Below are 26,836 nucleotides of genomic sequence, written 5' to 3'. Positions count from 1 at the left end.
ACGATTACCTACCCAATATGAAAGCCCAAACAAGCATTTTAATCAATCTGTTTATATGCGTTCAACTCTATCTAAATTATATGTTTATTATATACGCACACATCGTATTTATATTATATTATTTACATTTTATTTCAGGTTTAAATATAATACCACAAATTTATTTTTTATATCTGCACACGTTGCGTGTATATAAGACTAGTTATTATTATTGGAGGTGGTAAACATTAAAAGGATAATTCTTGCTCTAAATAGAAGCGTTTTTAGAAACTACGAGCGTCCAATAACGATTTTCCAAATAAAAGGTTTTACACATATTCTTATTTACAAGGGGTGTACAATAAGTATTGTACACCAAAGTAAAAGTTGACTCAAAATACATAAAAGTTACCCTTATATTTTTTAACTTTTCTTATTTTAATAACAAAATTTCAAAATCATTAATAATGTATAAAAATTAATCATTTAATCTTTTAAAATGTTAATTTATCAATTTTTTTCATAATATAAAAATTAACCAAAACATAGTAAAAGTTACAAAAAAAACTAGGTAAAAGTTACTTTGGTGTACGATAAATTTATTGTACACCTTATGCGCGCAAGACCTTTTGAAGGTTTTATATGTTTTTTTACCCCCATTGGGGAGAGTATTGTAAATTTAAGTTTTGCAAAAGAAAACGTAAAATACGGAAGTAGAATTCCTAAAGAAAAAAGAAGGTAAAAAACCTAAAATCAACCCAACTCACTTCATCTCCTTCGTATTCCTCCTCCACCTAAAAACCGTGGTTCGGCCGGCGTTGAGGGTTTCCGATTTGGGGACTTCCTACCACCTCTCGTTCTCTGCCGCTGCTATTCTCGGTGTTGAGGTATTATATTATTTTCCTTATCTATGTGCTTCACTTCTCAATTTTTACATCGATTTATTTTGAATTTTCTGTTGATTTTATTTGATTCGCTTCTGCTGTTTATTCTCTTTTCTTTTGAATTTTCTTCTAGTGGTTCTGGTCGGCGTTGTGAATTTTCAATTTGGGGACTTCCTACCACCTCTTCTTCTCTGCCGCTTCTATTCTCGGTGGTGAGGTAGATTCTTTTCCTCATCTATTTGCTCCACTTTTCAATTTTTGCATCGATTTTCTGTTGATTTTATTTGTCCAAAGTGTTAATTCTCATGATTTTTTTTGATTTCAAATAAGTATATTTTTGTTGGGGGGTTTTCTGTTGGCTTTGTTTTTTGTGTTGTTTTAGGTCTAATTAATCTGAAAACGAACATATTGTATGCCATGCCGTACTTGAGAATCGTGTTATCCGGCTCAGGAAAATGGGGTTGGAAATTGGTTGCATGTATGGTTAATATATAGGTCTCCCTGCATTAACTTGAATTGCAGTACTTAGCAGGTAGGGAGTAAGCTTATCACAATCCATAGAGTTGTTGTCATTAATCCTATTAATCTATTACAAGCCGAAATCTTAACACTTCTTCACCATAAGTAGGGGGCATTCAATAATACTTTGCAGGGTCATGCCTAACTAATTATGAGTCCTAAAGAAGATATCTTCCCCTTTTCCTATGAGCCAAACTACTATCCTTGCCTATGCTTTTCCAAACAAAGGTGCCTAGTAAATGTGGTAGCATATAGGTTGTGGACATATTTTTATTGGATGGACGCTTGGGTTAGGTTTCCCTCCCATGAAACATTTGCAACCTATCTTTTCCTTAGAGATTATGTTCAGATTGTGATGACTTCTAATTCATAAGCTTCCCTCTTTGTTTGGGAGGGAACTGGTCTTTTGGAAAGATTTGTATTCCCCTTTGTTAATTCACCCTCTTATGTTGTTGATTCATTTTAAAGGCCTAGTTGGAACTGATGTAGATTTTCTCTGTATTTGCTTCTGAAATTGCAGGCCAAACTCTTACTGTCCAATGGATATGCATAGGAATCAGGTTCGGGCTGTGGCTGATCCATATGAAAAATACGTGGAATATCGAAATTCATGTACGCTCTTAATCAACAACCTGCAAAATATTGGTGTTACTCTTAACGTCTTAAGAAATATGAAATTGTTCTTTATATGTTGGCACTTGACTGTCCTTATGAAGAATTGAGTGCTCCTTTTAGATCAAGTTGAATGTTAATTACTTTTACTATCTCGGAAATTATTTATGTATAGGACAAGGAAAGTCTCTATTCCCCTTTTGCATTCATTATCAAATGTTCCTGTAGATTTTCAGTTTGTCATATTTCACAGATGGACATGGTTCCTGTGTACGAAATAATGTTTCCATTTTATTTAGGTTGCTTTAGTTGTATGTTTTTTGGGTATAAATATTTTGGTATTGTAGTATTTTTTTTTTCCTGTAGTTTAGAAAAACATACTTGAATGTGTTATATGTTAATTTTTTTTATTATACTTCTATATTTCTGATATGATGTGTCTTGCTTCCAAAGGTGCGCATCGAACTCGTACTCTCAAATATAAGAGCTGGGCAAAATATGCTACAGATGAGATGGTTAAATGGATTAATGAAATAGATCAAAATCCAAAGTCATCTGACTACTTGCGAACTTTATCAAGTTATGTGAAGACGACATCTTCACGGAGGCCTAAGAAATACCATGTTAATTGTTAAAGCAGCACCTATATTTGAGTTGTCCTCTGTTAGCATACGCAAGAATGGACTCAGGAAGTTTGATGATATTGGTAGTACACGTGTTGATTTATATGGTTATATTCAACTTATCGATGAAAATGATAACAAATACGTTCTATTCGAGGCAGATGAGGGGGATGGAGATGATCCGGAGACTGTTTACTTGTGGAATGATATATCAGTAGTTATTCGAGAAGCCATACTTGACCGCCCTCCTTGGCTACCGAAAATTTTCTGGTTGGAATTGTGCCTCAAAGACAAGATTCGAGATATTGAAATCGTGAACGATAAGAAGCGTTTTGATTTCAGTTCAATTGATGGTGATGTTGGATACTCAGAAAAAAGCTTGTTGTTTCAGACCAAAGGGCGTGATGTTGTCCATGTGCGCTACAGAGTACTCGAATATGCAGTCTTAGCATATGTGGAAATTAAAGTTGTTAAAAATGAAGAAAATAACGACAGTATTGAAAGTGAAGCCGCATGTGCGGTTGTGACCGGAAACATTGTTTCCATGTGTAAGATCACGGATAAAGTTTCTCTTCCACGTGTGCTATTTGATAAGAATTGTTACGATCCTTCAAACTTGGTTCCTTCTCAGATGTCTTGGATTGCTTGGTTAGCCGTACCGGCGTATTCCGGACTTCTAATTGAGGCAAATTTAGAGGTTAATGATGAAAAAATTAGGAGCAGCGATGCTTTGTATTTCGAAGTCGCAGATGTTTTCAGAGGGCTGACGTTAGAGAGCATAGTTGGGGAAAAATGGCGCATAGAGGTGAGTGTGACATGGGCTAATGGATATCAATACCTTCGTGAAGATGGTGTTTGGGGGTTTGAATTTAAGCCTGATGCTGAAAGGGAAGGATGCCCGGACGTAGAAAATGTTTGCATTGAGAATTCAAAGAGGTCCCAGGTTGGTGCTTTTGATTTGTTTGAAGTTCTTGTTAAATACCTTTCTGTTTAACGTAAAGGTGAAAAAAAGAAGAAAATCTCTTACAACAAAGTTTAGAAGTATTAGAACCCGTGACCGACTATGTCCATTCTTCTTCATGCTAGAGATTTCGCCACTGAGCTACCAACACATAGATCAAATATATTTGCAAAATGGTTTTTGTTTTGACTTGCTATAACTCTGTATCAGAAGATTTTTTTTTTCTGGGAAATTCCAGCCACTGGACCCATATTGGAACTACGTCTGTGTTTAATTGAACCTTACTTCTGGTATTTTCTTCTGTTTCAGGTCCATCCTAACCAACAATCACTTCAGATGTCATCAGCCATAACAGCAATCACTGGTAGGTCGATCCCTAGTTCCCTACCCTGTTTGCCTCCAAAACATATGCTCTCACTTGAATTACTAGTTTATTTAACAAGACTGTAATATCACTTGAATTACTAGTTTATTTTAACAAGACTGTAATACGAAGTAATTTTCTTTAAGGAAGGTGTCCCATGCAGGAAATGGTCGGCATGAACGGGAAAGAGCTTAAAAATGGAAAATATTCAATTTCTTGGTTTATTGTCCAGGGAAAAAAACCATGTATCAACTAAGTTTATTTCATAATTCAGTGTTTTTAGTAAAAACTAATATCACTAATCTGAACTATGGTATGCCTTCTCAAAATAATCGGTAGTTCCTAACTATGGTTTAACGCAAAATAATCCCAACTATGACCCTACCTTTCACAAAGTAGTCTTAAACTTGCCCCTTTTTTTTTCCCTTTTTTTTCCCCTTTTACTCTCACTCCTCTGACCCTCCCAATGAGGCAAGCACCCCCCACCCCACCCCCAAGCAACCTGACTGCCACCACAGTATTGACTTCCTCATCACCCTTTTGTTTTTCTCAAAGTCATCATTGTAACCTCTCATTTGGGGGCAACCACAACCTGAACACCCAACAGAGTTTGAGAGAGAGGATTCTAGAAATTGAAAGAGGGTTTTGTGAACCAGGAGAAATTGGATTAAATTTTGAGATAGAATGACAGAACATGGGATTTGGAGGCACTTCAACCACATATTGGGTATTTTTTACGGGTTTAATTTCTCGTTTTGGCCGTAAACTTTATTATTGGGAGTCTGGGAAGGAAAAAGAGGATTGTTTTTTATTTTTTTTGTATTTAGATTGAATTATGGCTGTTGATGTTGGAGCTTTTATGGTTGATATCAACCAGCAAAGACCATTTAAAGAATAATTGCGGTGGCTACCAATGCAAAACATGTCTTGAAGGCATTGGTTATGTTGCGATATTTTGATGGCACAACGATAGGCAAAAATTGTTGTTGTTGGTTGCAGGTGCGTGTAAGGTTGTGAATGAGAAAACAAGCGTAGGTTTTGGTTTTGAAATGGTGGTGGTTATGGTGAATAGGAAACAAGGGTGTGTTGATAGTTACCGTACAAAGTTGGTGTTTAGTGTTTGGTATTAGGTAGTGTTGTTGTGTTGTTATTACCTGTTTGGTTGTGACTTTTGGGTTGTGACTCTCGTGAGCTGGTGGTGTTGAATGGAGTTGTGGGCCTTGTGGTAGATGCGGGGAGGGAGAAGGGAGACAAAGAGTCGAAGAGGAAGCCAGGAAGGCTATAGGGTGGCCGGGATAGGGGAGGGGTTGACCTTGTAATTTTATCCTATGTACCTTGGACTCTTTCATTTTATTTCAAGTACCCGTGTCAGATCCTCGACACTAGCACATTTGTATAGAGATTTGGACACTTCATTTTAGACTAAAATCATGATTCTTTTTTCACAAAATAGTCAAGGTGGATACTTGAACACGTACCGGTTTCCAAGAACATTTTATTTTAATTAGGTTGCTTATCTACCGAACTCTAAAACCCTAACCTAAGTTAACGATAATACATGTTTTTTTCAGATATTTATCCGCATTTTTTATATACAAAAAATACAAAAATTAAGTTGGTGTTTGTTAATGATACAGGATCCTATCCACACATTCACTTGATGCATCTTTGCTACCACTTGTGGAGGTTTTTTCAATAAGTGTTCATTCTTTTAATGCTGATTTTCTTCTTTGCGGAACAATCAAGTCTTATGATTCAGATGGCATATATGATGTATTTTGTTGCGATAACGGGAACTATGTTTATGCGGATGGCTCTAAGAAGATTTTACGGCTAGAAGAGCGTCGACGGTGTTATGTGGGTGAGAAATTTGGTATACATTTTGATCTCAAAGATCTATCAGGTCTTGAGATCAGTTGTGGTTATCTGTCATATTGTTACTACACAGCTACTAGCTGGCAAGACAAACGTATATGTTCAGTTGTTCGAGGCGAATATGGTTTTGCGGTTGTTCACTACGCTATGTTTTCAGATGCATTACAAGCCAAAGTGAAGGTTACTTTCAGTTCCGACAATGGTTGTGATCATCTTATTAGTGGGAGTATTAGTGCTAGGTATAGCGGCTACGGATATGATACATCCTATGAAAAGAAATACTTCCACAGCATACTGTTTGATGATGATGAGTTTGTGGAGATTAGTAATGGAGGTGAAGTGCCATTGTTAAAATCTGCAGTTGCTGTTCCAGAAAACAATTCATTGGTTGTGAAAGCATACATTCGTGTTAAGGTTGCTGGTAAAATTGTGAAACTAAATGGTAAAGCAACTTTTAAGCCTCAAGATCCTTCCGAGCCTCAAATAATTAAGGGACCAAACTTTTTCTTCTCAGTAACTGTTGGGTTGGGGCGGCCTGACGACGAGGACTTTAATATTACTCATTAGGTTTTTGGGACCAACTTAGGGCTTACTTAATCCACAATTTCTCCTTCTTCATAGCAACCAAAAGAGCTTTGCAGGATTATTTTAGATTATACTTCCTCTGTTCATAAATAATCGTAACGTTTGATATTTTTACACTATTTACCTATTATCGCTGACATTATGCACAAATGCTCAATAAGGTCGAGTTCACTCAGTCTATTAGGCATATAAGTTTTTTTACGGGCATATGCACACGAAGCACGTGACTCTGATTTCCAGGAAAATAAAAATCTAAGTCATTCCACTCAATTTTAACTATCCAATTCAATGGAAGTATGGAACTCTACTAGTCTACTTCTTCATATCAATATATTTTTTTCCTTAAAAATTTGCAAATTCCGAGTTGTGAGTAGGGATGAGGTTGAATCGATCATCAGTTTGGTACAAAAAAATCGAAAATCGAACCAAATCAAATCGAATAAGAAATTCGTTTCTTTTTTTTCCTATTTGGTTCGGTTTGGATTGAGATCTTAAAAAAAAAATTGGGTTTATGGTTCAGATTGGACTGAAAAGTCTGAAACCGAATAAACCGAACTTGGTTAAAAAGTATAATAAAGGCCCAAAAATTGGCTAAAAAAAAGGTACTTCCTCCATTTTTTTTAATTGCACCATCTGTGATTTCACGCTTGCCAATGCACTATTTTAACCACTAATATCTCTCATTATACATTTTAAAAAGTTATAAAAATTTGATAATTTGAAAGTATATTTCGAGACGAATCTAACAAGATCCCACATGAATATATTTTTCCTTACATATAAATCACAAAAAATAACTATATAAGAATATGTGAATAGTGCTAAAACCAAGATGGTGCAATTATTAAAAAATGGAGGAAGTATAATATAGGCCCAAAAATATGCCTAAATGGAAGTCCCATGAAAATTCGGTTTTATGGTTTGGATTGGACTGAAAATAAAAAATCCGATTTGGTTTGGTTTGAATTAAAAGGTTATTTGGTTTGGATTCGGTATCAAAAAATGAAAACCGAATTAGTTCGGTTTGGATTCGGTTTTTGGCTTTAATACATAACCGAAAACTGAACTTTCACCCCTAGTTGTGAGATTCGATCATTTGAGGGTTTAAGAGGGATTTTAGGAATTGATAAGGGTATTATTGACATTTAAGCATCCATTTGCGGAAATGACTGTAATGTCCCTCACTGAAAGGGGATAGATAAGAAGAAGATTATGTTGGGAAAGGGGAGAGAGACTGACACACAATCCGCCATGCTTGTTCATATTTGAAGAACCCCACTTCAAAATTTTGAGGTAACCTTCTGTTTTTAATTATTTTGCAGTTATTTTTTCTTATTTATTATTGTACTCTTTTCTATTATTATTGTGAGTAATTATAGCATTTTGAATTCCCAATTTTATTTCAATGGAATTTGATTGGGCTTTGGTGTATGGTGGTGGTTCTGTTCAAATTCACAATTTGCAGAAATGTTGATTAAAGTGTAGTATCTAGACATTGAAACCTAAAGCATCTGTCAATTTCTTAGTTATAATTCTACTCCGGCATGGTTATGGAAACTTAGACACTTTCATTTTGGGCTAAAATCACATACTTGTAATTGTTCTTCATAAAAATAGCATTGAATTATGCACTCTACTTGTTCGACTTAATGCCTTGCAGGTTTGTGCAATTTGGTTGAAATTTTATTATGTTTTGGGGTGGTTATAAGATAGAAGTTTTTATTTGCTAGAATATCAATCTCACCTTTGGGGGAGGCCTATGATCCTTATTCGTGTTGGATTATCCTTAACGACCAATTTGCATACTTGGTAGTCCTTAAAATTTTCTGTATTTCTAGGTGCTGATAAAATGTTGGAACTCTACTCCTTGGACAGTCAAACAGGAGAAGATATCACTACAAACTTACTGATTTTAGGCTTCGTTTGGTAGGGTGTAAAACGTTTTAATGGAAAATGATTATCCCCTTTTCAATCATTTTGCGTTGTTTGGTTTGACACGGGATGGAAAACAATTTTCCATAACTCCTTCAAAGGTGGAGAAATCACTTTCCACCTTTCCTCCTTATCTCCCTTTCCCTTCTTCCCCTCAACCTTCACCATCTTTTCTCATTTTCTTTTAAGGAACCAAACAAAGGAAAACTAGTTTGGAATTGTGTTTTCCCTTGAAAATGTTTTCCATGGAAATTCATTTTGCACTAAAAACGTTTTAAACCAAACCAAACAGAAGCTTATTGGCTGAAATCGAGTTGAGGGTGGTGGTGGTGGTGGGCCGGGGGGGGGGGGGGTGTATAGTATTCGACTTCGACTAACTCAGTCACAAGTATTTCCTCCACTCTGTAATCTGTACATTCCTTTTAATATTTTGTCAATCATATGTTCATGCCCAACAACCCAAGTATGTTGCCCAGACATACCTAAATAGCTCTGTTGTTATTTGCAGGAATAATGGAAGTTAGTAGCAGCCAAAACAGCAGCAGCAGCGTGTTGTGGTTCTTCAAGGACAAAGGTTTTGATGACAACAACATTAACGACATGTTCAAAAGGTGCAAGCGTCTTGAAGGGTTGGAAAGTGATAAAGCATCCCAAAACTGGTCTTATTTGCAAAGCATTGGTATCCAAGAAAGAAAGCTTCCATCAGTAGTTCTCAAATGCCCGAAAATCCTGACATTCAGCGTGGACGACACACTTGAACCCATGGTTCATTGCCTTAAAACACTTGCTACAAAACCAGAAGAAGTTGCAACAGCTATAATCAAATTTCCTTACATTTTTTCTCACAGTGCACAAGGAAAGCTCTGTCCTTTACTGGGTTTCTTTGAGGCACTCGGGATTCCTGAAAAGCAACTTGGTAAAATGGTGTTACAGAACCCGAGAATTGTAAGCTACAGCATAGAACCAAAGCTTACTCAGTTTGTGGATTTCCTTACCAAGTTTGGTCTTAGTGAGGAAGGGATGATTTGTAAAATTTTGGTGAAGAACCCGTATATCATGGGTTACAACGTCGAAAAGAGGTTACAGCCTACAGCAGAATTCTTGAAAAACGTTGGTTTGACGAAGTCAGATCTTCAGAAAGTGGCTGTAAACTACCCCGAGGTTCTGTGTCGAGATGTTAACAAAGTTCTTAAACCGAATTTTGAGTATTTAAGGAGTTCTGGGTTCGGTGACAACCAGATAGCAGCTTTGGTATCTGGTTATCCCCCTGTATTGATTAAAAGCATCAAGAACTCTTTGGAACCAAAGCTGAAGTTTCTGGTCCAAGTAATGGGGAAAAGCCTTCAAGATGTTGTAGATTATCCTGATTTCTTTAAGCATGGTTTGAAGAAAAGCTTGGAGTTGAGGCAAAGGTTATTGTCTCAGAACAACATAGATTGTAGCTTGAATGAGATGCTGTACTACAATCGAAAGAAGTTCTGTTTGAAATACGGTTCAACAACCTAGGAATTCTGCAAGCTTTTCTTTGATTTTCCGAGTTCCTTTTCTGGTAATGTTTTTTCAGCTCTCTGTAGTTGTAGACTACTTACTTTCATATGATATAATTAAATTATTGCTTTGTATGATTCTGTTTCACTCAACCAAAATGCACGTATTGCAAGCATGATCTGAAAGTACAAAAACATGGTAACATTTTATTATATGAAACTGCATGCATTTGCCCTGTTAACCTAACCAAACAGGCAACACCCAAGTCATATATCAGACACCTGTCATTCAGATACCACCTCTTCATTTAACCTCAAATACCCGTGTCGGGTCCTCGACATTCGGACATGGGTGTGGACACTTTGACACTTCATAGCCGTGTCGGACACCTGGACACATACCCGTGTCGGACACCTGGACACATACCCGTGTCCGACATGGGTATCCGAGTCATGGTAACATGGGACATAAACCTGATCAACTATATCCCAACCCATTGGCCTGACCCGACCCATCCCCAAATAGTGCGGGTTTGGGTATCCTATAATATGCATTTTTAGACTAAAACCTGAACCCGGCCCGAAAAAATGGCCCACAAAGGCCACACCAAAATTATGGGTTTTGGACATGTTTTTTTGTGTGTTAAAGCCCGGCCAGGCCCGGATTTTGACCACCTCTAATAGGACACCACATCTCCCTGTAAACCTAACCACCCCCTCCCATTCATTCACACAGCCACCTTCACGATGTAATCCCACACAATCACTAATAAATCAATAGTGTGAGTTCATTTATGTTAGTATGTTACCTGTCTTACAAGAGATGCATAGTATTTTCGGTTTATTTCAACTTATTTCAGTAAAAATAAGCTTTCTTTCGAACAATTTCAGTACACAAATAAGTTATTTTCAGCAAAAATAAGTTCGGATGAGTTAATTTCAATCGAATTCAGTTGAAACAAAGAACACCCGACTAGAAAACAAATTTCTACTATGTATTAACGCAAAAACTAACATCCGGCCATATGTTATTCACTTATACATCCTATCAACCAAAATATAAAAAGAATGTTAAAGGGAGAATTGTGACATGAGTAATCATAAGTTCATCACTATGAAAAATCAGTCTAGTTTTATACTTCATTTGTTCTTATTTACACGACACAATTAGATTTTCGGGTCTTATTAGATTCGTACATTGGCAAACGTGCCTAAATAATTGTGTCATTTAAAAAAAGAACGAATTATATTGCAGATGTTTTAAGCTAGTTTTAAAGCAAGGGCGAGCGGCACATAGGACATGTAACATCAATGCCACACTTGAGAATCCACTCAACAATGCAATCCACATGATAAACATGGGAGCACGAAAACTTGACCTTCACCAACTCACCATCATCGTCATCCTCATCGTCATCCTCATCCTCATCCTCATCCTCATCCTCATCCTCATGGCATATGGTGCAACACCATGAGTCGCAGGCCTTAACAGCACGACGATTCCCTGCAGTTATTATAGTGCAATTATCAATGTCAGCCAACAAACGCTTAACAAACTGACTAGGGTTGTTTCTCATCTTCTGATCCTCTTTCCTCTCTTGAAAAATATAGAAAGCCCTAGCCTCCCTTACACATACATGGCTTCTGTTGTCGTTGTTGTTGTTGTTGTTGTTGTTGTTGTTGTTGTTGCCGCTCTTCTGGAGAAGGCAAAGAAAAGACGAGGCAAGGTCAGAAATGACATCAATAACCCTAGGCTCCCTGACAGAGTTGTTCTGCTGAACCAGGCGAAGAAGAGACGAGGCGAGGTCGTCAATAATGTCAGCCTGGTAAGAGTGATGTACGGAAAGACCATTGAGCCCTCGCGTAACGGGGTCTCGTATAATGTCTAAGAGATAGTTGTGTTGAAGGAGTTGAGGGTGTCTTGGATAGGTCATACTAAAAGAGACGGCTCGGTCTACGGGTGAATCAGAGTTGCAATGCTTCATGTACAGACTCATTCTATGTTCATCACTGTTATCAATATCTTCTACTGCTGTTGTAACGGTTAAGTAAGCCCATGTCCAATGTGCTTCCATGGTAATATGGTGTCAAATTTTCAAAAGAGGAAGAATTGGAAGAGATTATGTACCAAAAAACTTACCTAAGAGTCCTCAACCTCAGGCAAAACTAATCCTTCGTATAACAGGTCAAAATAATCGTTAGAAGTTGGCTTATATAATAGAGATTAAACCAATAATTATATAAGAAGCATAATCCTAGTCAAATTTTTATTTGGGTCATTCTTTTTCTTATCGTATAAACACAAATTCTCACAACAAAAAAATAGCCACATCGAGATCCACCACTTAAAAGAAAAACCGGCCCATGAGCCTAGGCAAGCTCAATTGAGAATAAAAATTAAATTGTTTTTTTTTAAAAAAAAGAACAAGCCTAAAAATAATATTAAAAATATCTACAAAAAATAAGCTTAAAAATACAACAAAAACACAAAATACAATTAAAAAAAAAAAGTTATATGTTTACATGTAGAGTTGGTTACAGATCACTTGACTTATTTAAAATAGATAGGTGATCTATATACTTTGTAAGATAAAAGATCATGACTAGCTTGTTTTTAATAGACGACCCAAAGATTGACTTATTCTCATCAATTTTTCTTATGAATATATGATCCCAAAAAATAAAATTTTCCCTTTTTTCCTATGTTGTTTCATTCTTAGGGATTGGTATGGTTTCTAGGTTTCTACTATTATAACGGAGGAATGTTTTACCAATGATTTTGGGACTAAATTTAAACCCAAACACCCTTATATCATTGTCCTTTGATGTTCAGAATTTGGTTTAAACCGGATCATACCATAACCCAAATTGTGTTTTCACAGTTTGATTTGGTTTACGGGTTGGTTAATAATTCTAACTAAATACGGTATAAGATTTGGGTTTGAATTGTACTTCCTCCGTTCCACAATAGATGCATCATTTCTCATTTGTGCACTATTTATCAAATAACTTTGAGAACCTTTCTTACACTGTTGTGTAAGAAAAAACATAGTCAAGTGAGATCTTGTTAAATTCGTATTAATGCAAGGATTCCAAATATCAACTTTTTATAATTTTTACTTATACGCATTTAGAGATATTAATGTTCAAACTAGCGCGTTGGCATACGTGCGATGAGAAATGATGCATCGATTGTGGAACGGAGGAAGTATTAAATAGCTTTGGATAGCTTTTTTTATATGTATGTATATTCAGTAGTTCATCTTGTACAGCTAGCTTCCTCTACTCATAAAACTACAAGTAGATGAAATGAATACATAAAACACCTACTCCGTACTATAATGGAAAAAGGATTAATTTATTGCAAATACATATACAGTAATACAGTTATAATCAATCACAAATAATGAAAATACAGCAAAACAATGTTAGTACTAAAATACATACGAAGTACAGAAAATATAGCTAGAGCGCAAATGAATACACACGTACGATATTGGTACTTGACCAAACATCTATGTACTACATAGTATGTAAAATTAGAAAGTTAATTTGAGATAACAATTTCAATATCGATTTCCCGGTGTTGACTGATATGGTTTCGGTGGAAAATTGAGAACGAAGTTGCTCGATCACCATCTCGCCCACCTGAAACCCTTTGGTAAGAACATCGTCTAATATACGTGGGGTAGTCGCAAACACACCATCCGCGACATTAACTCGCCCTGGATTTTGGCTCCCAAATGAGGCATAGGCCAAAGCGTCTTTCTTGCCTAAATTTAATTGGAAATGGATTAAACCTTGAGGGAACACAATAACATCACCCTTGTTAAGTATCGTGTCGTATAGTTTGTAACTAGTAGTCACAAAACCGGCATACAACATCCCTTCCACCACGGCAAAAATCTCCGAGCCACGTGGATGTAAGTGAGGGGTGTTTAGGCCATATGACCCAAAGGCTACCCTGGCCATGGCCACCCCTTGTGTGTTGACACTTGGGAATCGAGTTATATCAACCACTGGCGGACCCAGTTAAGGGCCGGGGGGGCACGTGCTAACCCCGAGGGGAAAAAAAAAAAAAAAAAAAAGCGAAACTGAAAATCTATAGCAGACAATGCTATATATTTAAATTTGCAAAACTACAGCACAAGTTGTAATATGGCGCAGATGGTTTCTTGATTACTCCCTATTTGAATAGCTTAGTTGATTAGGTGCGGGGTTCGAGTACCCAAAAGTCAAAACTGTGTTTTGTTTCTTTCTTGGTTCTAATTCGTTAATAGCATATTTTTTCTTTTTTTCCACCTCCATATAATTCATACTCCGTAACTCTTACCACTTCTCATTGTACATAACTACATATAATTGGACTGTGTTTTTTTAATAAACAAAATAAATTCCTTCAACTACTACTTTATCATAATAGTATGTCCAAAAAAGAAAAAAAAAAAAACCTTTATCATAATACTCCGTAGAGTTCATCTTTATTTTTGTACATTCTATTATATTTAGACTTTTTTAAGATATACATTTTCTACATCAATCACCAAATTACGGCACCCAAATACCTATGTTAGAAAAATATAAAATTTGATATTGTTGAACTGCACATTAAGACGAACAAAATAATATCTCACATGAATATGTTTTGAAGTACGTATTGGAAAGAAATTAGAAGATTCTCTTCAATTGTAAATAGTGTCAAGATTCCAAAAGGAAATAATATTCGAGAACAGAAGGAGTACATAAAAATATATCATCTATTACTTTACTATATACTAAAAGAGACACCAGGAATGACATGTGTCAATTCCTGGTGCGATTTTTCCCCGCCAAAAATCACTTTTCCAAAAAAGTGTATCTGTTTTATTTTATTTTTATTCCCTTCCATTTTTTATAAACTACTCCTTATTTATGTATGGAAACAAATTTTTATTTATAAATTATGGCAATAAATGATACGACGTAATAATAATTATTATAAGTGGGTAATATTTTAGTCAAATCGCTATATTAATAATGGAAAATATATCACTCAATATTTTGGTCAAATTTTCATATTAGGATTTTAAATATGCATATTAGATGAATAAATTTAAACAAGTATGTTAAAAAATTTATAACTATGCAAAAAATATCAAAATCTTTGCGTGTACGGGATCTAATCTAGTTTGATACACATAAGAGTTTTATTTTAACTTAACAATTTAATAGAATCCGTGCATTAATGAGCTAAAATCTAATTGAATATATTAATGGTCAACTGTGTTATGTGTGTATTGTATATGGAATCTTATAGCAGTCATAAAAATACAATATTGTCTAGCATGAAAATTTATAATATTCTATTAATAAGTCATAATATTCCAAGTGCGCATTTTATTGATTGAGAATGATTGCAATTGTAGCTAGTCTTGATACAACGATCAGAATCATTCTCGCCCAAAACCCGAACTATATTGGCGGCTACTTTCTGCTAAGACGGCTTTACCGCGCGTCAGAAAAAGACCAGTACACGTTATAAGACAATTCCTATTCCTAGCTTAACCGTAATCGGTTTGCCCCTCGTTTTTTTTTACACATAGCACACTCGGTTCACCGGAGCTTAGCTCCGACTACATCCGGATCGACTCGTGTCGCACATCTTGCTTATGGTGGGTGAGTCTCCCAAGCTCGAACCCGAAACCTCCCTTAAGCAGCATCAAACTACTTACCACTTGAGCCAACTCTATGTTGGTTGTTTGCCCCTCGTTCGAACTATCAATATTAGTGGATATTCTAGACCCACCTCTACATACTCTTATCATTCATATAAACTTGTAACTGTTAAATTATAACCTGAATATGAAAAAAACTGTACCAAGGTCTTCCATTTGATGACGGAAAACAAAGTTAGTCTGTGTGATACAAAGGATACAAAGAGTGGTTATAAAATAGAGCTAAAGATGGCTTTGGGTCCGCTCAGCCCGAAGCCCGGCTCGACACTGTAAGAAAAAGCCCGGTCTAACACGGGCAAGAAGTCATGGGTCGGGCCTAAGCCTTTCTTTTTTGGAAAAATCACGACAATACACGGCACGACAAAGCTCACTACATTTAGTAAAATTAGTCTTAGACACGACGGACCGGCCCGACGCGAAAGCCTGTGGGTTTGGGTCGGACCTGGCCCATGTTTTTAAACGTTTTGGCCCGGCCCGACACAATACAATGTGAGCCTAGCGTGGCCCCGACCATGTGGGCTCGGCTCGAAGCCCAACCCGGCCCACGATCGTCCATTGACGATTTCTTAGTGAATGAATTATGAATGTATACAAATAATTCGCACAATATGATGTTTATTAAAAAAAAAAATTAATCCCTAAATAGAGCTTGAAGTGAGAAACAAATTAAAAAGTCTTTTGGGCCTTTGGCACGGGCAGAGAAACCGAGTTCACACATGTACACAACTACACATACATGGAATTCATTTCAATGGATAAATTCAATTCCAGACCGAATTTGAAATCTTAAACGAAGGAATTCAATTCCAAAATCCGTGTTTGGGAAACATGATAGTTGTCACACACAACTACACAAGTACTCCGGCCATACTATTTTGTAATTCCTATAGACATATTGTATCGTATTCTAAGATATACATTTTCTACATCAATCACCAAGACAAAATGTTGTGCCAAGCTCTCTTTTCTACTCTAATCACAAAATATACATCACTTTTCTTCTATCACGTTTCTTCTATTCCGGTTACCAAAACAACATATTGCAATGAACACTAATCAACAGAGAGCCGGCTGAAATCATCCGTCGGTGGTGCTTGTAACTCCGCCAACGCCTCACTGCCAAATATTTATGTGCAATTGATCGATCAATAACACTCATAGAAATTATATATCCAAGTGCAAGGGTAGACATGGAAAAAAAAAAATCACGCGTATACTATTTTTCATTCTTTCTTCAAAATTACCTGTAAGCAGCTCGGAGCCCCTTAACGAGAGCATGATACTTACACACATTCCCTAATGCTTTTATTGCATTTTTATAGTCCTGCACCAATACAAAGTTATAGACGACAATGTAGGAAAAAAAATCAAAACTTATTCAAAAAAGTAAAGATTAAAACATGATCATATAAACATGACCAGACCTTCAGCAACATCAAGGCTTCTGCTAAACGGCAATGTCCCGCATACCAATGTGGTTCAAGTCTAATACAGTAATTTGCATCCCGGAGTGCAAAATCACCCTCATTCAAGAGCGAAAAGCAACGGCTCCTGTTGGAGTACACTGTCGCATCTGTTGGCTTCAGTCTCGTACCCTATCCAGTTAAAGAATGAAAAGAACAACCATACTCAGATTGCAGCATCAAAAGATTGCAGCATACTACCTCTGTATACCAGTAAATTGCATGTAATACTCAGATTGCAGCATCAAAAGATTGCAGCATACTACCTCTGTAATCTGTATACTAGTAAATTGCATGTAATACTAAGATTGCAGCATCAAAAGATTGCAGCATACTAACAATACTCAGATTGCAGCATAATTGAAGGCCTAGTTATAGTTCAGGTTTAATTTTTTTACCTCTGTATACCAGTAAATTGCATGTAATACTCAGATTGCAGCATCAAAAGATTGCAGCATACTAACAATACTCAGATTGCAGTATAATTGAAGGCCAAGTTATAGTTCAGTTTTAGTGTTTTTACCTCTGTATACCAGTAAACTGCAGTCATGTAATCATTTCTTTTGACGGCTTGTGCTCCATTTTCTTTTGCTTCTAAGAATTTTGTTTGAGCTTTGAGTTCCCGCTGCAAGTTATGAAATGTGGTAATAATCAAGCATCAAATGCAACCAAAAGAACTAACATATGTAGCTTCTTTTTTTCTTTTTTTTTGGTTTTGAGATTATAAAGAGGGTATAATATATAGGTTGCATAATGAACTAGGAAAATAACCTGATTTTTTGCTTCTTGAGAGTTGATATACTCATATATTCCATGAAAGCTCCAGGTCGGGATATGAGAAATACGAGCAGTAACATCAAAGAGGATTTCTGCAACTGCAAGATTACCTTCCATAGCCGCAATTTCAATTGGTGTAAGATCATCAGACTGAAATAGAAGACACAGTAATAAGTCAAGCATATACACACTCAGAAAAGGGTATATAAGAATGAAGGGTAAAACACATAGCACCACAGTGAAAAGCAAATATAATGAAAGAAAGTTATTCTTCTGAGTTCTGAGAAGGAGTACGAGTTTAAGGCCAAAACTCTTAAAAGCGCATGAGTGTTATCTTTCACTCACAAAATTAGTAGCATTAGGATCAGCTCCAGCTTTAAGCAAGCATTTGATAATCTCTGTATCGCCTTCATATACAGCCATAGTCAAAGGTTTTACATCACCAAGATTTGGGTCAGCACCATTCTGCACCAATTATAACATGATTACATGACTACCAGCAATCAGCAGATGAAACACATAACTTCTAATAACTGAATAATCACAGGTGTTAAAAGAAGAATACTTAATTTCTGCCATCTTAATTAAAGATATGAGATGCTTTTATGATACAGAGTTAGTTGCATTCCTAACTCTACTCCCTAAAGTCATCATAAAGTTGAATGAACATTGAAATGAGGACATATATGAAGTTCAATCATGTAACATTTGTACTACAAAAAAATCAAATAATTACCAGGATATCCTTTATTAGTGTGTTGTACTTTGTACATGTAACTATTAAGTACGGAATGCGTCCATCCGAAATGGCAAGTGATCAAACACAAATATACAATGGTTCACAACTGTCCTCGAGAAAAATAAACAGAGGTAAATCTGTTTCAAAGATCCCTCGACATAATATGGTTTCTTCTGTAAAAAAAAGGAGGGTTAAAGAGACAAAGGCATATAATAGTACCTTTAGTAGTAGCCTTACGCAGTCAACAGATTTCTTTTGGATGGCAACTATCAACGGGTTCAATTCGGGATGACTAGCATAATTTGGCTGCACCATGAAAGAAGAAGGTTCATTGCAAACAGAGAAGGTACCATCACGTACATACAGAATTTACAAGATCTTTTTCATCTTATCTATTTGATATACATTTTTATAATTAAAGCATCATTTGTATAAGTATCCCTAAAAGGAAAATGTAACGTGTCAGAGCTCATGAGTCATGACGGTAGAGAAGGAAGAGCATCTAGCAAAGCATTCATTTCCAACATCACGTCAATTGATGATTGAATTTCAACAAGGAATCAATATGCGCACAAATAAAGCTCTGACTTGGGTATGGAAATTTGAGACTTGACACTTAACTTTGGACCAAAAACATGGAAGTGGACACTAGGCGACATACCACTACAGCACTACCCAAGGCCAAGTAACATAAAGTACATACATCAACAACAAAGACAATAATCAAAACATACCATCTCAGTCAAATACATAATTAAGAAAACAAAGTGTTGTCACATACATTAGCTTTATGCTCAAGCAAAATCTTAACAGCATCTTTCATGCTATATGCAACGGCATATCGCAATGGTGTGCCTCTAGAAGACGATGCCGCATCAACTTCAGCACCTTTTGATATCAACAGTTTCACATGTTCATTTTTTCCTGCCATACGTAAAGCCAAGTTTAAAGGGAAGAACATGAATATTTCATTTATAGCTTGACAACCCAAGTGAATCGAACCTTTTTAAGTCACAAGCATCAACTACATAAGACGTGTAATTTTAAACTACTAAACTAGTAATTTGACAAGACTCATACATACAATGTAGCTCAATAAGTTTTAGGAACCTTTTTTAGCAGCACAGTGCAATGGAGTTAATCCAGTATGGCTTGTCATATTAGGATGCGCACCATGATCCAGTAGAAAATGAGAAGTCATGTAATGCCCTCCGGAAACCGCATAATGCAGAGGGGTGTAATCTGTAAAATAGCCCATATAAACTCAGAATAAACCCGAAAAAGCTTATTCTTATGCATATAATACCCAATAAACATCAAAATACTTGTATTATTCAAAATAAACAAAATATCATTACAATGTTAGGCATGGATGATATCAAATACTTATAAAGATACAATATAAGAACAAACAAGTAATTGCAATGGTTCCAGGAAGCTAATACGCCCAAATGGGTCGTCCTGCCTAAGATCATTGGTCATGAGAGACAATTGGAATTTAAATTGGAATAAATTCAAGAACGTGAGATTAACATTGGAATTTAAAAACATCACTACAAACATTAACACTAAAACCCCATAAAATGGCACAATTCGATCAGTAATCACAATGTATAATACCTAACCTAACCCAATAATTCACATGATTAAAGGCTTAAAAGTTAAAACAACACTATAACATTAACACTGAAAATCCTAAAATTGGACAATTCGATTATCATGCAAACCACCCACAATTCCACAAATCGCAATTCGATCAGTAATCACAATGTATAATACCTAACCTAACCCAATAATTCACATGATTAAAGGCTTAAAAGTTAAAATAACACTATAACATTAACACTAAAAACCCTAAAATTGGACAATTCGATTATCATCCAAACCACCCACAATTCCACAAATCGCAATTCGATCAAGATTAATAAGTATAATTCTTGAAAGAATCATTTACTCTTATAATCTTCGCTATTAATATCAAATTTGATAGTCTCGACTAGGTATTTGCAGATTGGAGTTCGACCCTCGGAAGCAGCAATGTGTAGCATTGTATGCCCGCTCGAGTCTTTTGCTCCCAAGAATTCTTTCGCCATCTGTTCTCCAAACTTATCATTAAAATGTTTCGCCATTTCTGCAAACAAAAAGTTGGCAAGAACTCAATTCCAGTATGAATTAAATACAAAAATTACGAGTATTAATTTTAATAAAAAACAAAAATATAATAATAATAATAATAATAATAATAATAATAATAATAATAATAATAATAATAATGTTACCTTCGATGCGTTTAAGGTCTCCATTAAAAGCTGCTGTGAAGATGTCACTCATGGTGGAAATTTGAAGAAAATCTACGCCAAAAACAAAGAATTCAAACAAAAGATTTTATAACCAGAAAAGGAGGAAGACGAAGACGAAGACGTATGTCGGAGTGATTTGATGTGTGCGCCTTTTTTCGCTGTCTGTTTTATTTGTCAAAAAGGGAGTCAAATTGGCGGTTAGAGGGAAATAGTGCCACGTAAGCTTTCTACAGTGCTTTTTTTTTGGTATTAGGATTAATCATGGTAATTTATGTGAATATAATGTAGACCGGATCAATGATCCTGGCCCACCGTCCTGGTCCGAAATTTGACGGGTTTGGGTAGATTTTTTAGGCACGATTCTCGGTCCGCCCCGAAAATTTTAAAATTTTGACGGGTTTGGGATACATAAAACCTACATTTTTTATTTTTTAGTTATAAATTTTGCCCGGCTCGAAAATGACCCGAAAAGCCCGATATTTAAGTCCCAAAATAGCGGGTTTGGGCATGAAAAATCTGGTCCGAAATTTAGTACGGCCCAACATACGGGCTGATTTTGGGTGCTTTGGCTCGGCCTGAACCCGACCCGACCTGACCTGCCTTTTGATCATGTCTGATATAATGATACGGCTTCCCTTTGTAAAAAAAACAAACACAAAAGTAATTTATTCTCCAGTTGTAGCAATTTTTCTAGAGTTAATCTAACCTACGAATATAAAGAGTTCGTTAAATGTCGCCCTAAAATCTTTTTAAATAAAGTTAACTGAGTTTTTGCGAGAAATTATTTTATTTTAAAAAACTGTACTCCGTTATATGAAACGTGGAGTACTACTTTTGATCGAAAAGGAATGTTGAATCGAAAAATCCGAGTTTGACGTACATTATAGGTGAATCCCACGTGACATCTCATGGAAAATGATCGGTTAACTAAATGACACGCAAAATGTATATGATAAAGTCAATTAATGTTTATATTTCGGCCAAATGTAGGAGTTACTCCATACATTTTTATAAGATACTACTCCTACTTATTTCATATTTTTACTTTTTTGTACAGATTTTGTCCAAGCTACATATATAATAGGTGTTAAAGGATCAATTTAACCAAAAGATTAAGCTCATAGTTGAAGCTCCAATATTAGTTTTATATTCTATCAATAGGTAAAGATGGATGTGGGTGGACGGACCGAGCCCAAAACTAAATTGTAGTTACAAATTAACTCGGTCCAAAATCGCCAAAAAAACGTGCATTTTTTAATGCTGCAACTCCATGGGGATGATGCATGGTTATGATGATGATGATGATGATGATGAAGAAGAAGAATAATTTAAGTCATTCCATTATCTTGATAATCATTATTATTGGGTGATGTTTTTGTTAATTTTTCTATGTTAGACACGTCAGACTTTGAAAAAATTTTAAAGGGAAATTTTTTATTCATTTTAGTAAAAAAGTAATGACTATTGATTTTACTTAGAATAATTACTACTCCGTACATTTTAGTTAAACTTTTTATCATATTTAATTATGATATAAAACAGTTTAGTTAAGTCTTTTTTGTTTTAGTTATGATTTTGTTATACTTAGTGGGTGTTTGGTATGGGATATTTAGTTAAATTAACTAGCATAGTGCACATTTATAATCTAAATAGTATTTGGGTCCGGGCGATGTCCCGGGTTGATACACGTATTAAATTTTTAAATAAATTCAATACTCTGTATTATTAAATTGTCATTTATTATATTTTGTTATGAAAAAATGACATATAATTTGATTTGGAGTAGTGGTTAATTGTTTGGTTTACAATTAGAGGTCACAGGTTCAAGACTTGTACCACACATATTTATCATTTTTAAATAATTGTGTATGACATGTAACATTGAAATGAGATTAGTGTGAGTGCCACGTGGCACATAGGCTTGTTTATCAACGCGGTATTCGCCCATCTACAGAATTACGGTTAAACTTGTACAATGACAAATGTATTAGTCAGACTGTTATAAATATTCAGAAACAAAGATAGTACCAAGAATTCACGAAAACTATGAAATTAAACGAACGTTTTTATTAATTAGCATTGCTGAAAAGATGCATCTTACTAAACAGAAATCTGCTTCTTGTTCTTCCACTCATAACATTTAGTAACACCCTGACCTGCGAAACAAGGGCCAGTTTCTAGAATGTTCCAACTGCAAACTATCGACGGATCTGAACAAAATAGATCTCTTTTGTAAACATAGATATCAAACCAATGCACTATATTATCAAACACAAACCCACAGAAGAATAATGTTTTACCGAAAATTTGGGTTTTAAATGTAAAACCATATAACTCTTTGTAACCAAGAACATGTACACCTAAATCGTCGTCTTTCGATTTGCAGTGAATTTGAAGACTTTGTTTACTGTTTAATGTATTTGTAATTGTTACATTGGTACCTACTGACATTGCTTTGCAAGTAGTGGTTTCATGGAGGAAGATGATGAAGAAGAGGACGAACATGAAGGTGCACCCTAATCTTAGGTTTATCATCTTTAATTTTTTGTTGGTTTTGGTTTTGGTTTATGAACTGTATTGTATGATAATCTCAATAATTATATAGTGATTTCTCATTATTTGATAACCAAACAAAATTAGCAAGGAATCCAAAAAAATCTATCATTTCCTTAGGTGTTGCCTCTTTCAAAGGAAACTTTAATAATACTACGTATACTTACATTTTTTACTACGTAGTATATTGGTATGATCAAGGGTGGGATAAAAGGATATGAATCTTTTCATTCTAACGGCTACATTAAATGTGGAGTACTATTATTATAAAAATTTCCTTAGAATTGAAACGAATAATCTATACTAATATATTAAAAGGCGTTGTGGAAAATTTATATGGGTCACGTAGTACTCTCCTCACGCCACATCATCTACTCATCAAGTAATGGACAACCTAAAATCAATATAATGAGGTTCGAACACTAGACCTCAAGTGTGGATGATAATTCTCATTACCATCTTAACCAACTAACAATTGTGGTTTACTTCCTCCATTTTTTTATTATTGCACCATCTACATTGGGCACAAGAATTAAGAAAGGTGGTAAAAGGTGAGAGATTGACAAAAATACCCATGTGATTAAGTACAAGTTGTAGGTAAAGAACAAGTGGGGTTTGGTCCCCACCACCCATACAAGGATAAAAATGTCATTTCATGTAAGTAAACTTACTAAAAAAGGAAATGGTGCAATTAAAATGCAACTTCCGAAAAAGAAAAATGGTGCAATAATAAAAAAAATGGAGGAAGTTTTTTTAACATTAATTTATAAATAAATGTTCACATGAAATCTAAAACAAATAAATTTTTATGTGACTTTTTAATTTCTATGGACTATTTTGAAAAGAAAAAAAATTAAAGCATTATGACAACCATGAAGAAACATGATGTCATAAGTCTCATAAGAATCAACTATATGATTGCCTTACATAGCTGTATATATATCTAATTTGGTGTTTATAAATTTGATGCACTTAGTTCCACGAGAAAAAAAATTATACAAATTGTAAGATGATAGATATGATTGAAAACTTACTTGCCATGATAATGACTTAGCATGTCTGTGTAGTTGATGAACTTAATGGATATTTTTCATTCTATAAAAGACAAGTATTTTGGTCAAATATTGAACTCAAGAAACATCTAAAACTTCAGTTATTCAATGTAGCAACCGGGGCATCGCCCGGACCACACACTAGTTGATAATTAATTAATGTAAATTATCAGAGGATTCAAAAGAAAACTAATTGAACTCCCTCCTCAGTGATTTCCATCGATTTTTATCCGTGAAATCCCCTATCTCTTTATTTTATTAGTTTTTCTTTAATTTTGTTTGTTTTTGTAGGTTACAATAATATTCCCTCATTGGGGAAGGAACTTTTATCCCTCGTAAGACAGACATGAATTTTCTTCTTCTTTTATGGAGAACTTTTCTTAGGTCAGAGCCTAGATCGATTTCTAGTGTACGGGGGAAGAATATTAATTAATTTCGCAGGAGAAATTGATTTGTCGATGAAAATTTGTGTGGTGTCACAACAGATGTCGATCAGTCCTATTTTTACAATCAATTGAATCTGATTAAGTTCAATTTTAAAACTACAATATAATTGATGTTTTTCTTTTTCTTTTTAAGGATAATGATATATACAAACCATTAGGGTAATGATATGAAATACACCCTCTTATTCTGTCATTTCTTGTAAAAGTGTGACAAAGCTGCACAACTTCTACAATTAACTTATTTAATTATACTAAGAGAATCAAGTCTGACCTAGTGGTTGAAGACCCTCCTTCCATCCCTGTGATCACAATGATTCTATTAATACATATTAAGACACAATTTATACAATTAATACACAATTTATACAATATTCCATTCGTCCCTTAATACTCGATCTCAATTTCCTTAGAAAGCCGTTTATTTCAAGATGAATCCCCCAATAACCCCAGCTACAATAGCTGTAGGATCACCCAAGATTGCAGACACAATAATATTAACAGCACTCCCGGCAATCTCACAACACTTGCTCAATCCTCCTCCTCCACCACCACCACCACCACCACCGCCACCGCCTAATTTAACACCATGAGAATGTCTAAAACTCCCCTTAAGACTACATATCCTAGTTGTCCCCAAGTCACTAATTACCTTGTACTTGTCATCTACATTCAAGTATTTAGCCTCCCAACTCTCAACAAGCAACTTCTTAACACAGGATACATGAAGATTATACATCTTGCACCCAGAAACATAAGCCCAACCTTTCCCTTTCCTACCACAACAATGGCACGCCCTCGATAACTTGTTACGCAAGTAAAGATAATCATGTTTCTCATCATTCAACACTACTTGATCAGGTAAACTTACACAACAAGGATGAAGATCGAACCCACATTTCTTACAATGGTATACAAACCCTTCAACTTCCCTGTGACACGCGTCACATAGCCTTAAGATCGGGCCTGGGGGAAGGTTGTGGAGTTGGAAATGGCATTTCTTGTAAAATGAGTGGTTTAGGGTTGAAGGTGCTAATGCACAACTCTTATGAAGGTTGAACTCACAAACGACGTCGTTGCATTTGTATTTGAAGCCAATTCCGGCTCCCTTGCATCCATCGCAGTTGAATGGAATATTGGTATACTCTAGTTTTAGTTTGTGTTGTGGGTGAATTCTATGGAAAAATTCTTTGTTTATCATTATTATTATTATTATTATTATCCTTGCATTTCTTGCAAGTAACTATTTTCTTTGTTATATGCCCATGTTTGTACATTTATATAATGGATGTATTGTTGAAGGTTCAAAGTTAATGATTGATCTTATCTATTTTTGTCCAGTAGAAAAAGGAGGGAGAATTATTCGTTGCGTGAGTTTTACAAAGTAGGAATAACTTTGAACAAGTAACAAATGGCAGAAATTGATACAAACCTACAAATCGGAACTTATTCAAACCATAATCTATAAATTAACGAATTTTAATACATGACATAATGTTTAGCAAACTACCAAAAGAGAGCATATTTTTTTCGCACAGCTTTCCTTAAAAAATCGTCCTGGATTGATTGCATTTTTAAAAAGAATAGCATTTTTTATTAATATTATACTTACCTATGGACTTACCTCTATTCCTATTACCTAAAAAAGAACATTAAAAAGTGAGTTATTTTCCATTACCTTTTAAAAAGTTGACACATTACCCACTACCTCTATTCCTATATTAAAAGTAATATTTCACTATCAACTATCAACTACCATCTAATTAAATAATTATTCAATTACATTGCATTAAATTATGTGTCGGTCAAAACGGTTCGAGTATTCCTAGACGGAGAGAGTACATTTATCATTTTCAGCCTATATTTTTAGGAGTATACTTCCCTTTTTGATAACTTCTACATTAAACTATTACACGTAAGGTCTCCCCAATTGTTTCTCCCTTTCCCATGGTTCCACTGATATTATAAACAGTT

At 35.2% G+C, this 26,836-nt stretch overlaps 5 protein-coding genes across 8 annotated transcripts; 2 read left to right on the top strand and 3 right to left on the bottom strand.

Moving 5' to 3' along the window:
• Window positions 1-686: 686 nt before the first annotated feature.
• On the top strand, window positions 687-6,577 carry LOC110782629 (uncharacterized). Of its 2 annotated transcripts, none has more exons than XM_056843311.1 (6): window positions 687-866; window positions 997-1,080; window positions 1,903-1,942; window positions 2,448-3,560; window positions 3,888-3,946; window positions 5,580-6,577. In XM_056843311.1, the coding sequence occupies exons 4-6, from the start codon at window positions 2,616-2,618 to the stop codon at window positions 6,382-6,384; spliced, it is 1,809 nt and encodes a 602-aa protein (XP_056699289.1). In that variant the 5' UTR covers window positions 687-866; window positions 997-1,080; window positions 1,903-1,942; window positions 2,448-2,615; the 3' UTR covers window positions 6,385-6,577. The 2 variants fall into 2 exon arrangements, with proteins under 2 accessions (XP_056699289.1, XP_056699288.1); XM_056843310.1 differs by having other exon boundaries at window positions 1,903-1,994.
• Window positions 6,578-7,542: 965 nt separating this feature from the next.
• LOC110782628 (transcription termination factor MTERF6, chloroplastic/mitochondrial) lies at window positions 7,543-12,270 on the top strand. 3 transcript variants are annotated; one of them, XM_056843309.1, is made up of 3 exons: window positions 7,543-7,695; window positions 8,843-9,883; window positions 11,606-12,270. In XM_056843309.1, exon 2 carries the CDS (start codon window positions 8,848-8,850, stop codon window positions 9,838-9,840), a length of 993 nt encoding a protein of 330 aa, XP_056699287.1. In that variant the 5' UTR covers window positions 7,543-7,695; window positions 8,843-8,847; the 3' UTR covers window positions 9,841-9,883; window positions 11,606-12,270. The 3 variants fall into 3 exon arrangements, with proteins under 3 accessions (XP_056699287.1, XP_056699286.1, XP_021842487.1); XM_056843308.1 differs by having other exon boundaries at window positions 11,077-12,270; XM_021986795.2 differs by lacking the exon at window positions 11,606-12,270 and having other exon boundaries at window positions 8,843-9,956.
• A 689-nt stretch (window positions 12,271-12,959) lies between these two features.
• Window positions 12,960-14,164, bottom strand: LOC110782564 (putative germin-like protein 2-1). Its single transcript, XM_021986731.2, has 2 exons — window positions 14,155-14,164; window positions 12,960-13,840 (listed from the first exon to the last, which is right to left on the bottom strand). The coding sequence occupies exons 1-2, from the start codon at window positions 14,162-14,164 to the stop codon at window positions 13,344-13,346; spliced, it is 507 nt and encodes a 168-aa protein (XP_021842423.2). The 3' UTR covers window positions 12,960-13,343.
• Window positions 14,165-16,254: 2,090 nt separating this feature from the next.
• LOC110782585 (uncharacterized) lies at window positions 16,255-21,040 on the bottom strand. Its single transcript, XM_021986751.2, has 11 exons — window positions 20,794-21,040; window positions 20,469-20,645; window positions 19,625-19,756; window positions 19,296-19,438; window positions 18,734-18,820; window positions 18,121-18,240; window positions 17,770-17,925; window positions 17,522-17,623; window positions 16,960-17,130; window positions 16,780-16,859; window positions 16,255-16,651 (listed from the first exon to the last, which is right to left on the bottom strand). The coding sequence occupies exons 1-11, from the start codon at window positions 20,843-20,845 to the stop codon at window positions 16,588-16,590; spliced, it is 1,284 nt and encodes a 427-aa protein (XP_021842443.2). The 5' UTR covers window positions 20,846-21,040; the 3' UTR covers window positions 16,255-16,587.
• A 3,988-nt stretch (window positions 21,041-25,028) lies between these two features.
• LOC110782584 (protein VACUOLELESS GAMETOPHYTES) lies at window positions 25,029-26,154 on the bottom strand. The gene has a single exon (XM_021986750.2). The coding sequence runs from the start codon at window positions 26,061-26,063 to the stop codon at window positions 25,284-25,286; it is 780 nt and encodes a 259-aa protein (XP_021842442.2). The 5' UTR covers window positions 26,064-26,154; the 3' UTR covers window positions 25,029-25,283.
• Window positions 26,155-26,836: the final 682 nt, after the last annotated feature.

This window comes from Spinacia oleracea, chromosome 4 (genome assembly GCF_020520425.1).
Source record: "Spinacia oleracea cultivar Varoflay chromosome 4, BTI_SOV_V1, whole genome shotgun sequence".
Classification (NCBI taxonomy): Eukaryota; Viridiplantae; Streptophyta; class Magnoliopsida; order Caryophyllales; family Amaranthaceae; genus Spinacia; species Spinacia oleracea.
This window is presented reverse-complemented; position numbering and strand designations above follow the sequence as displayed.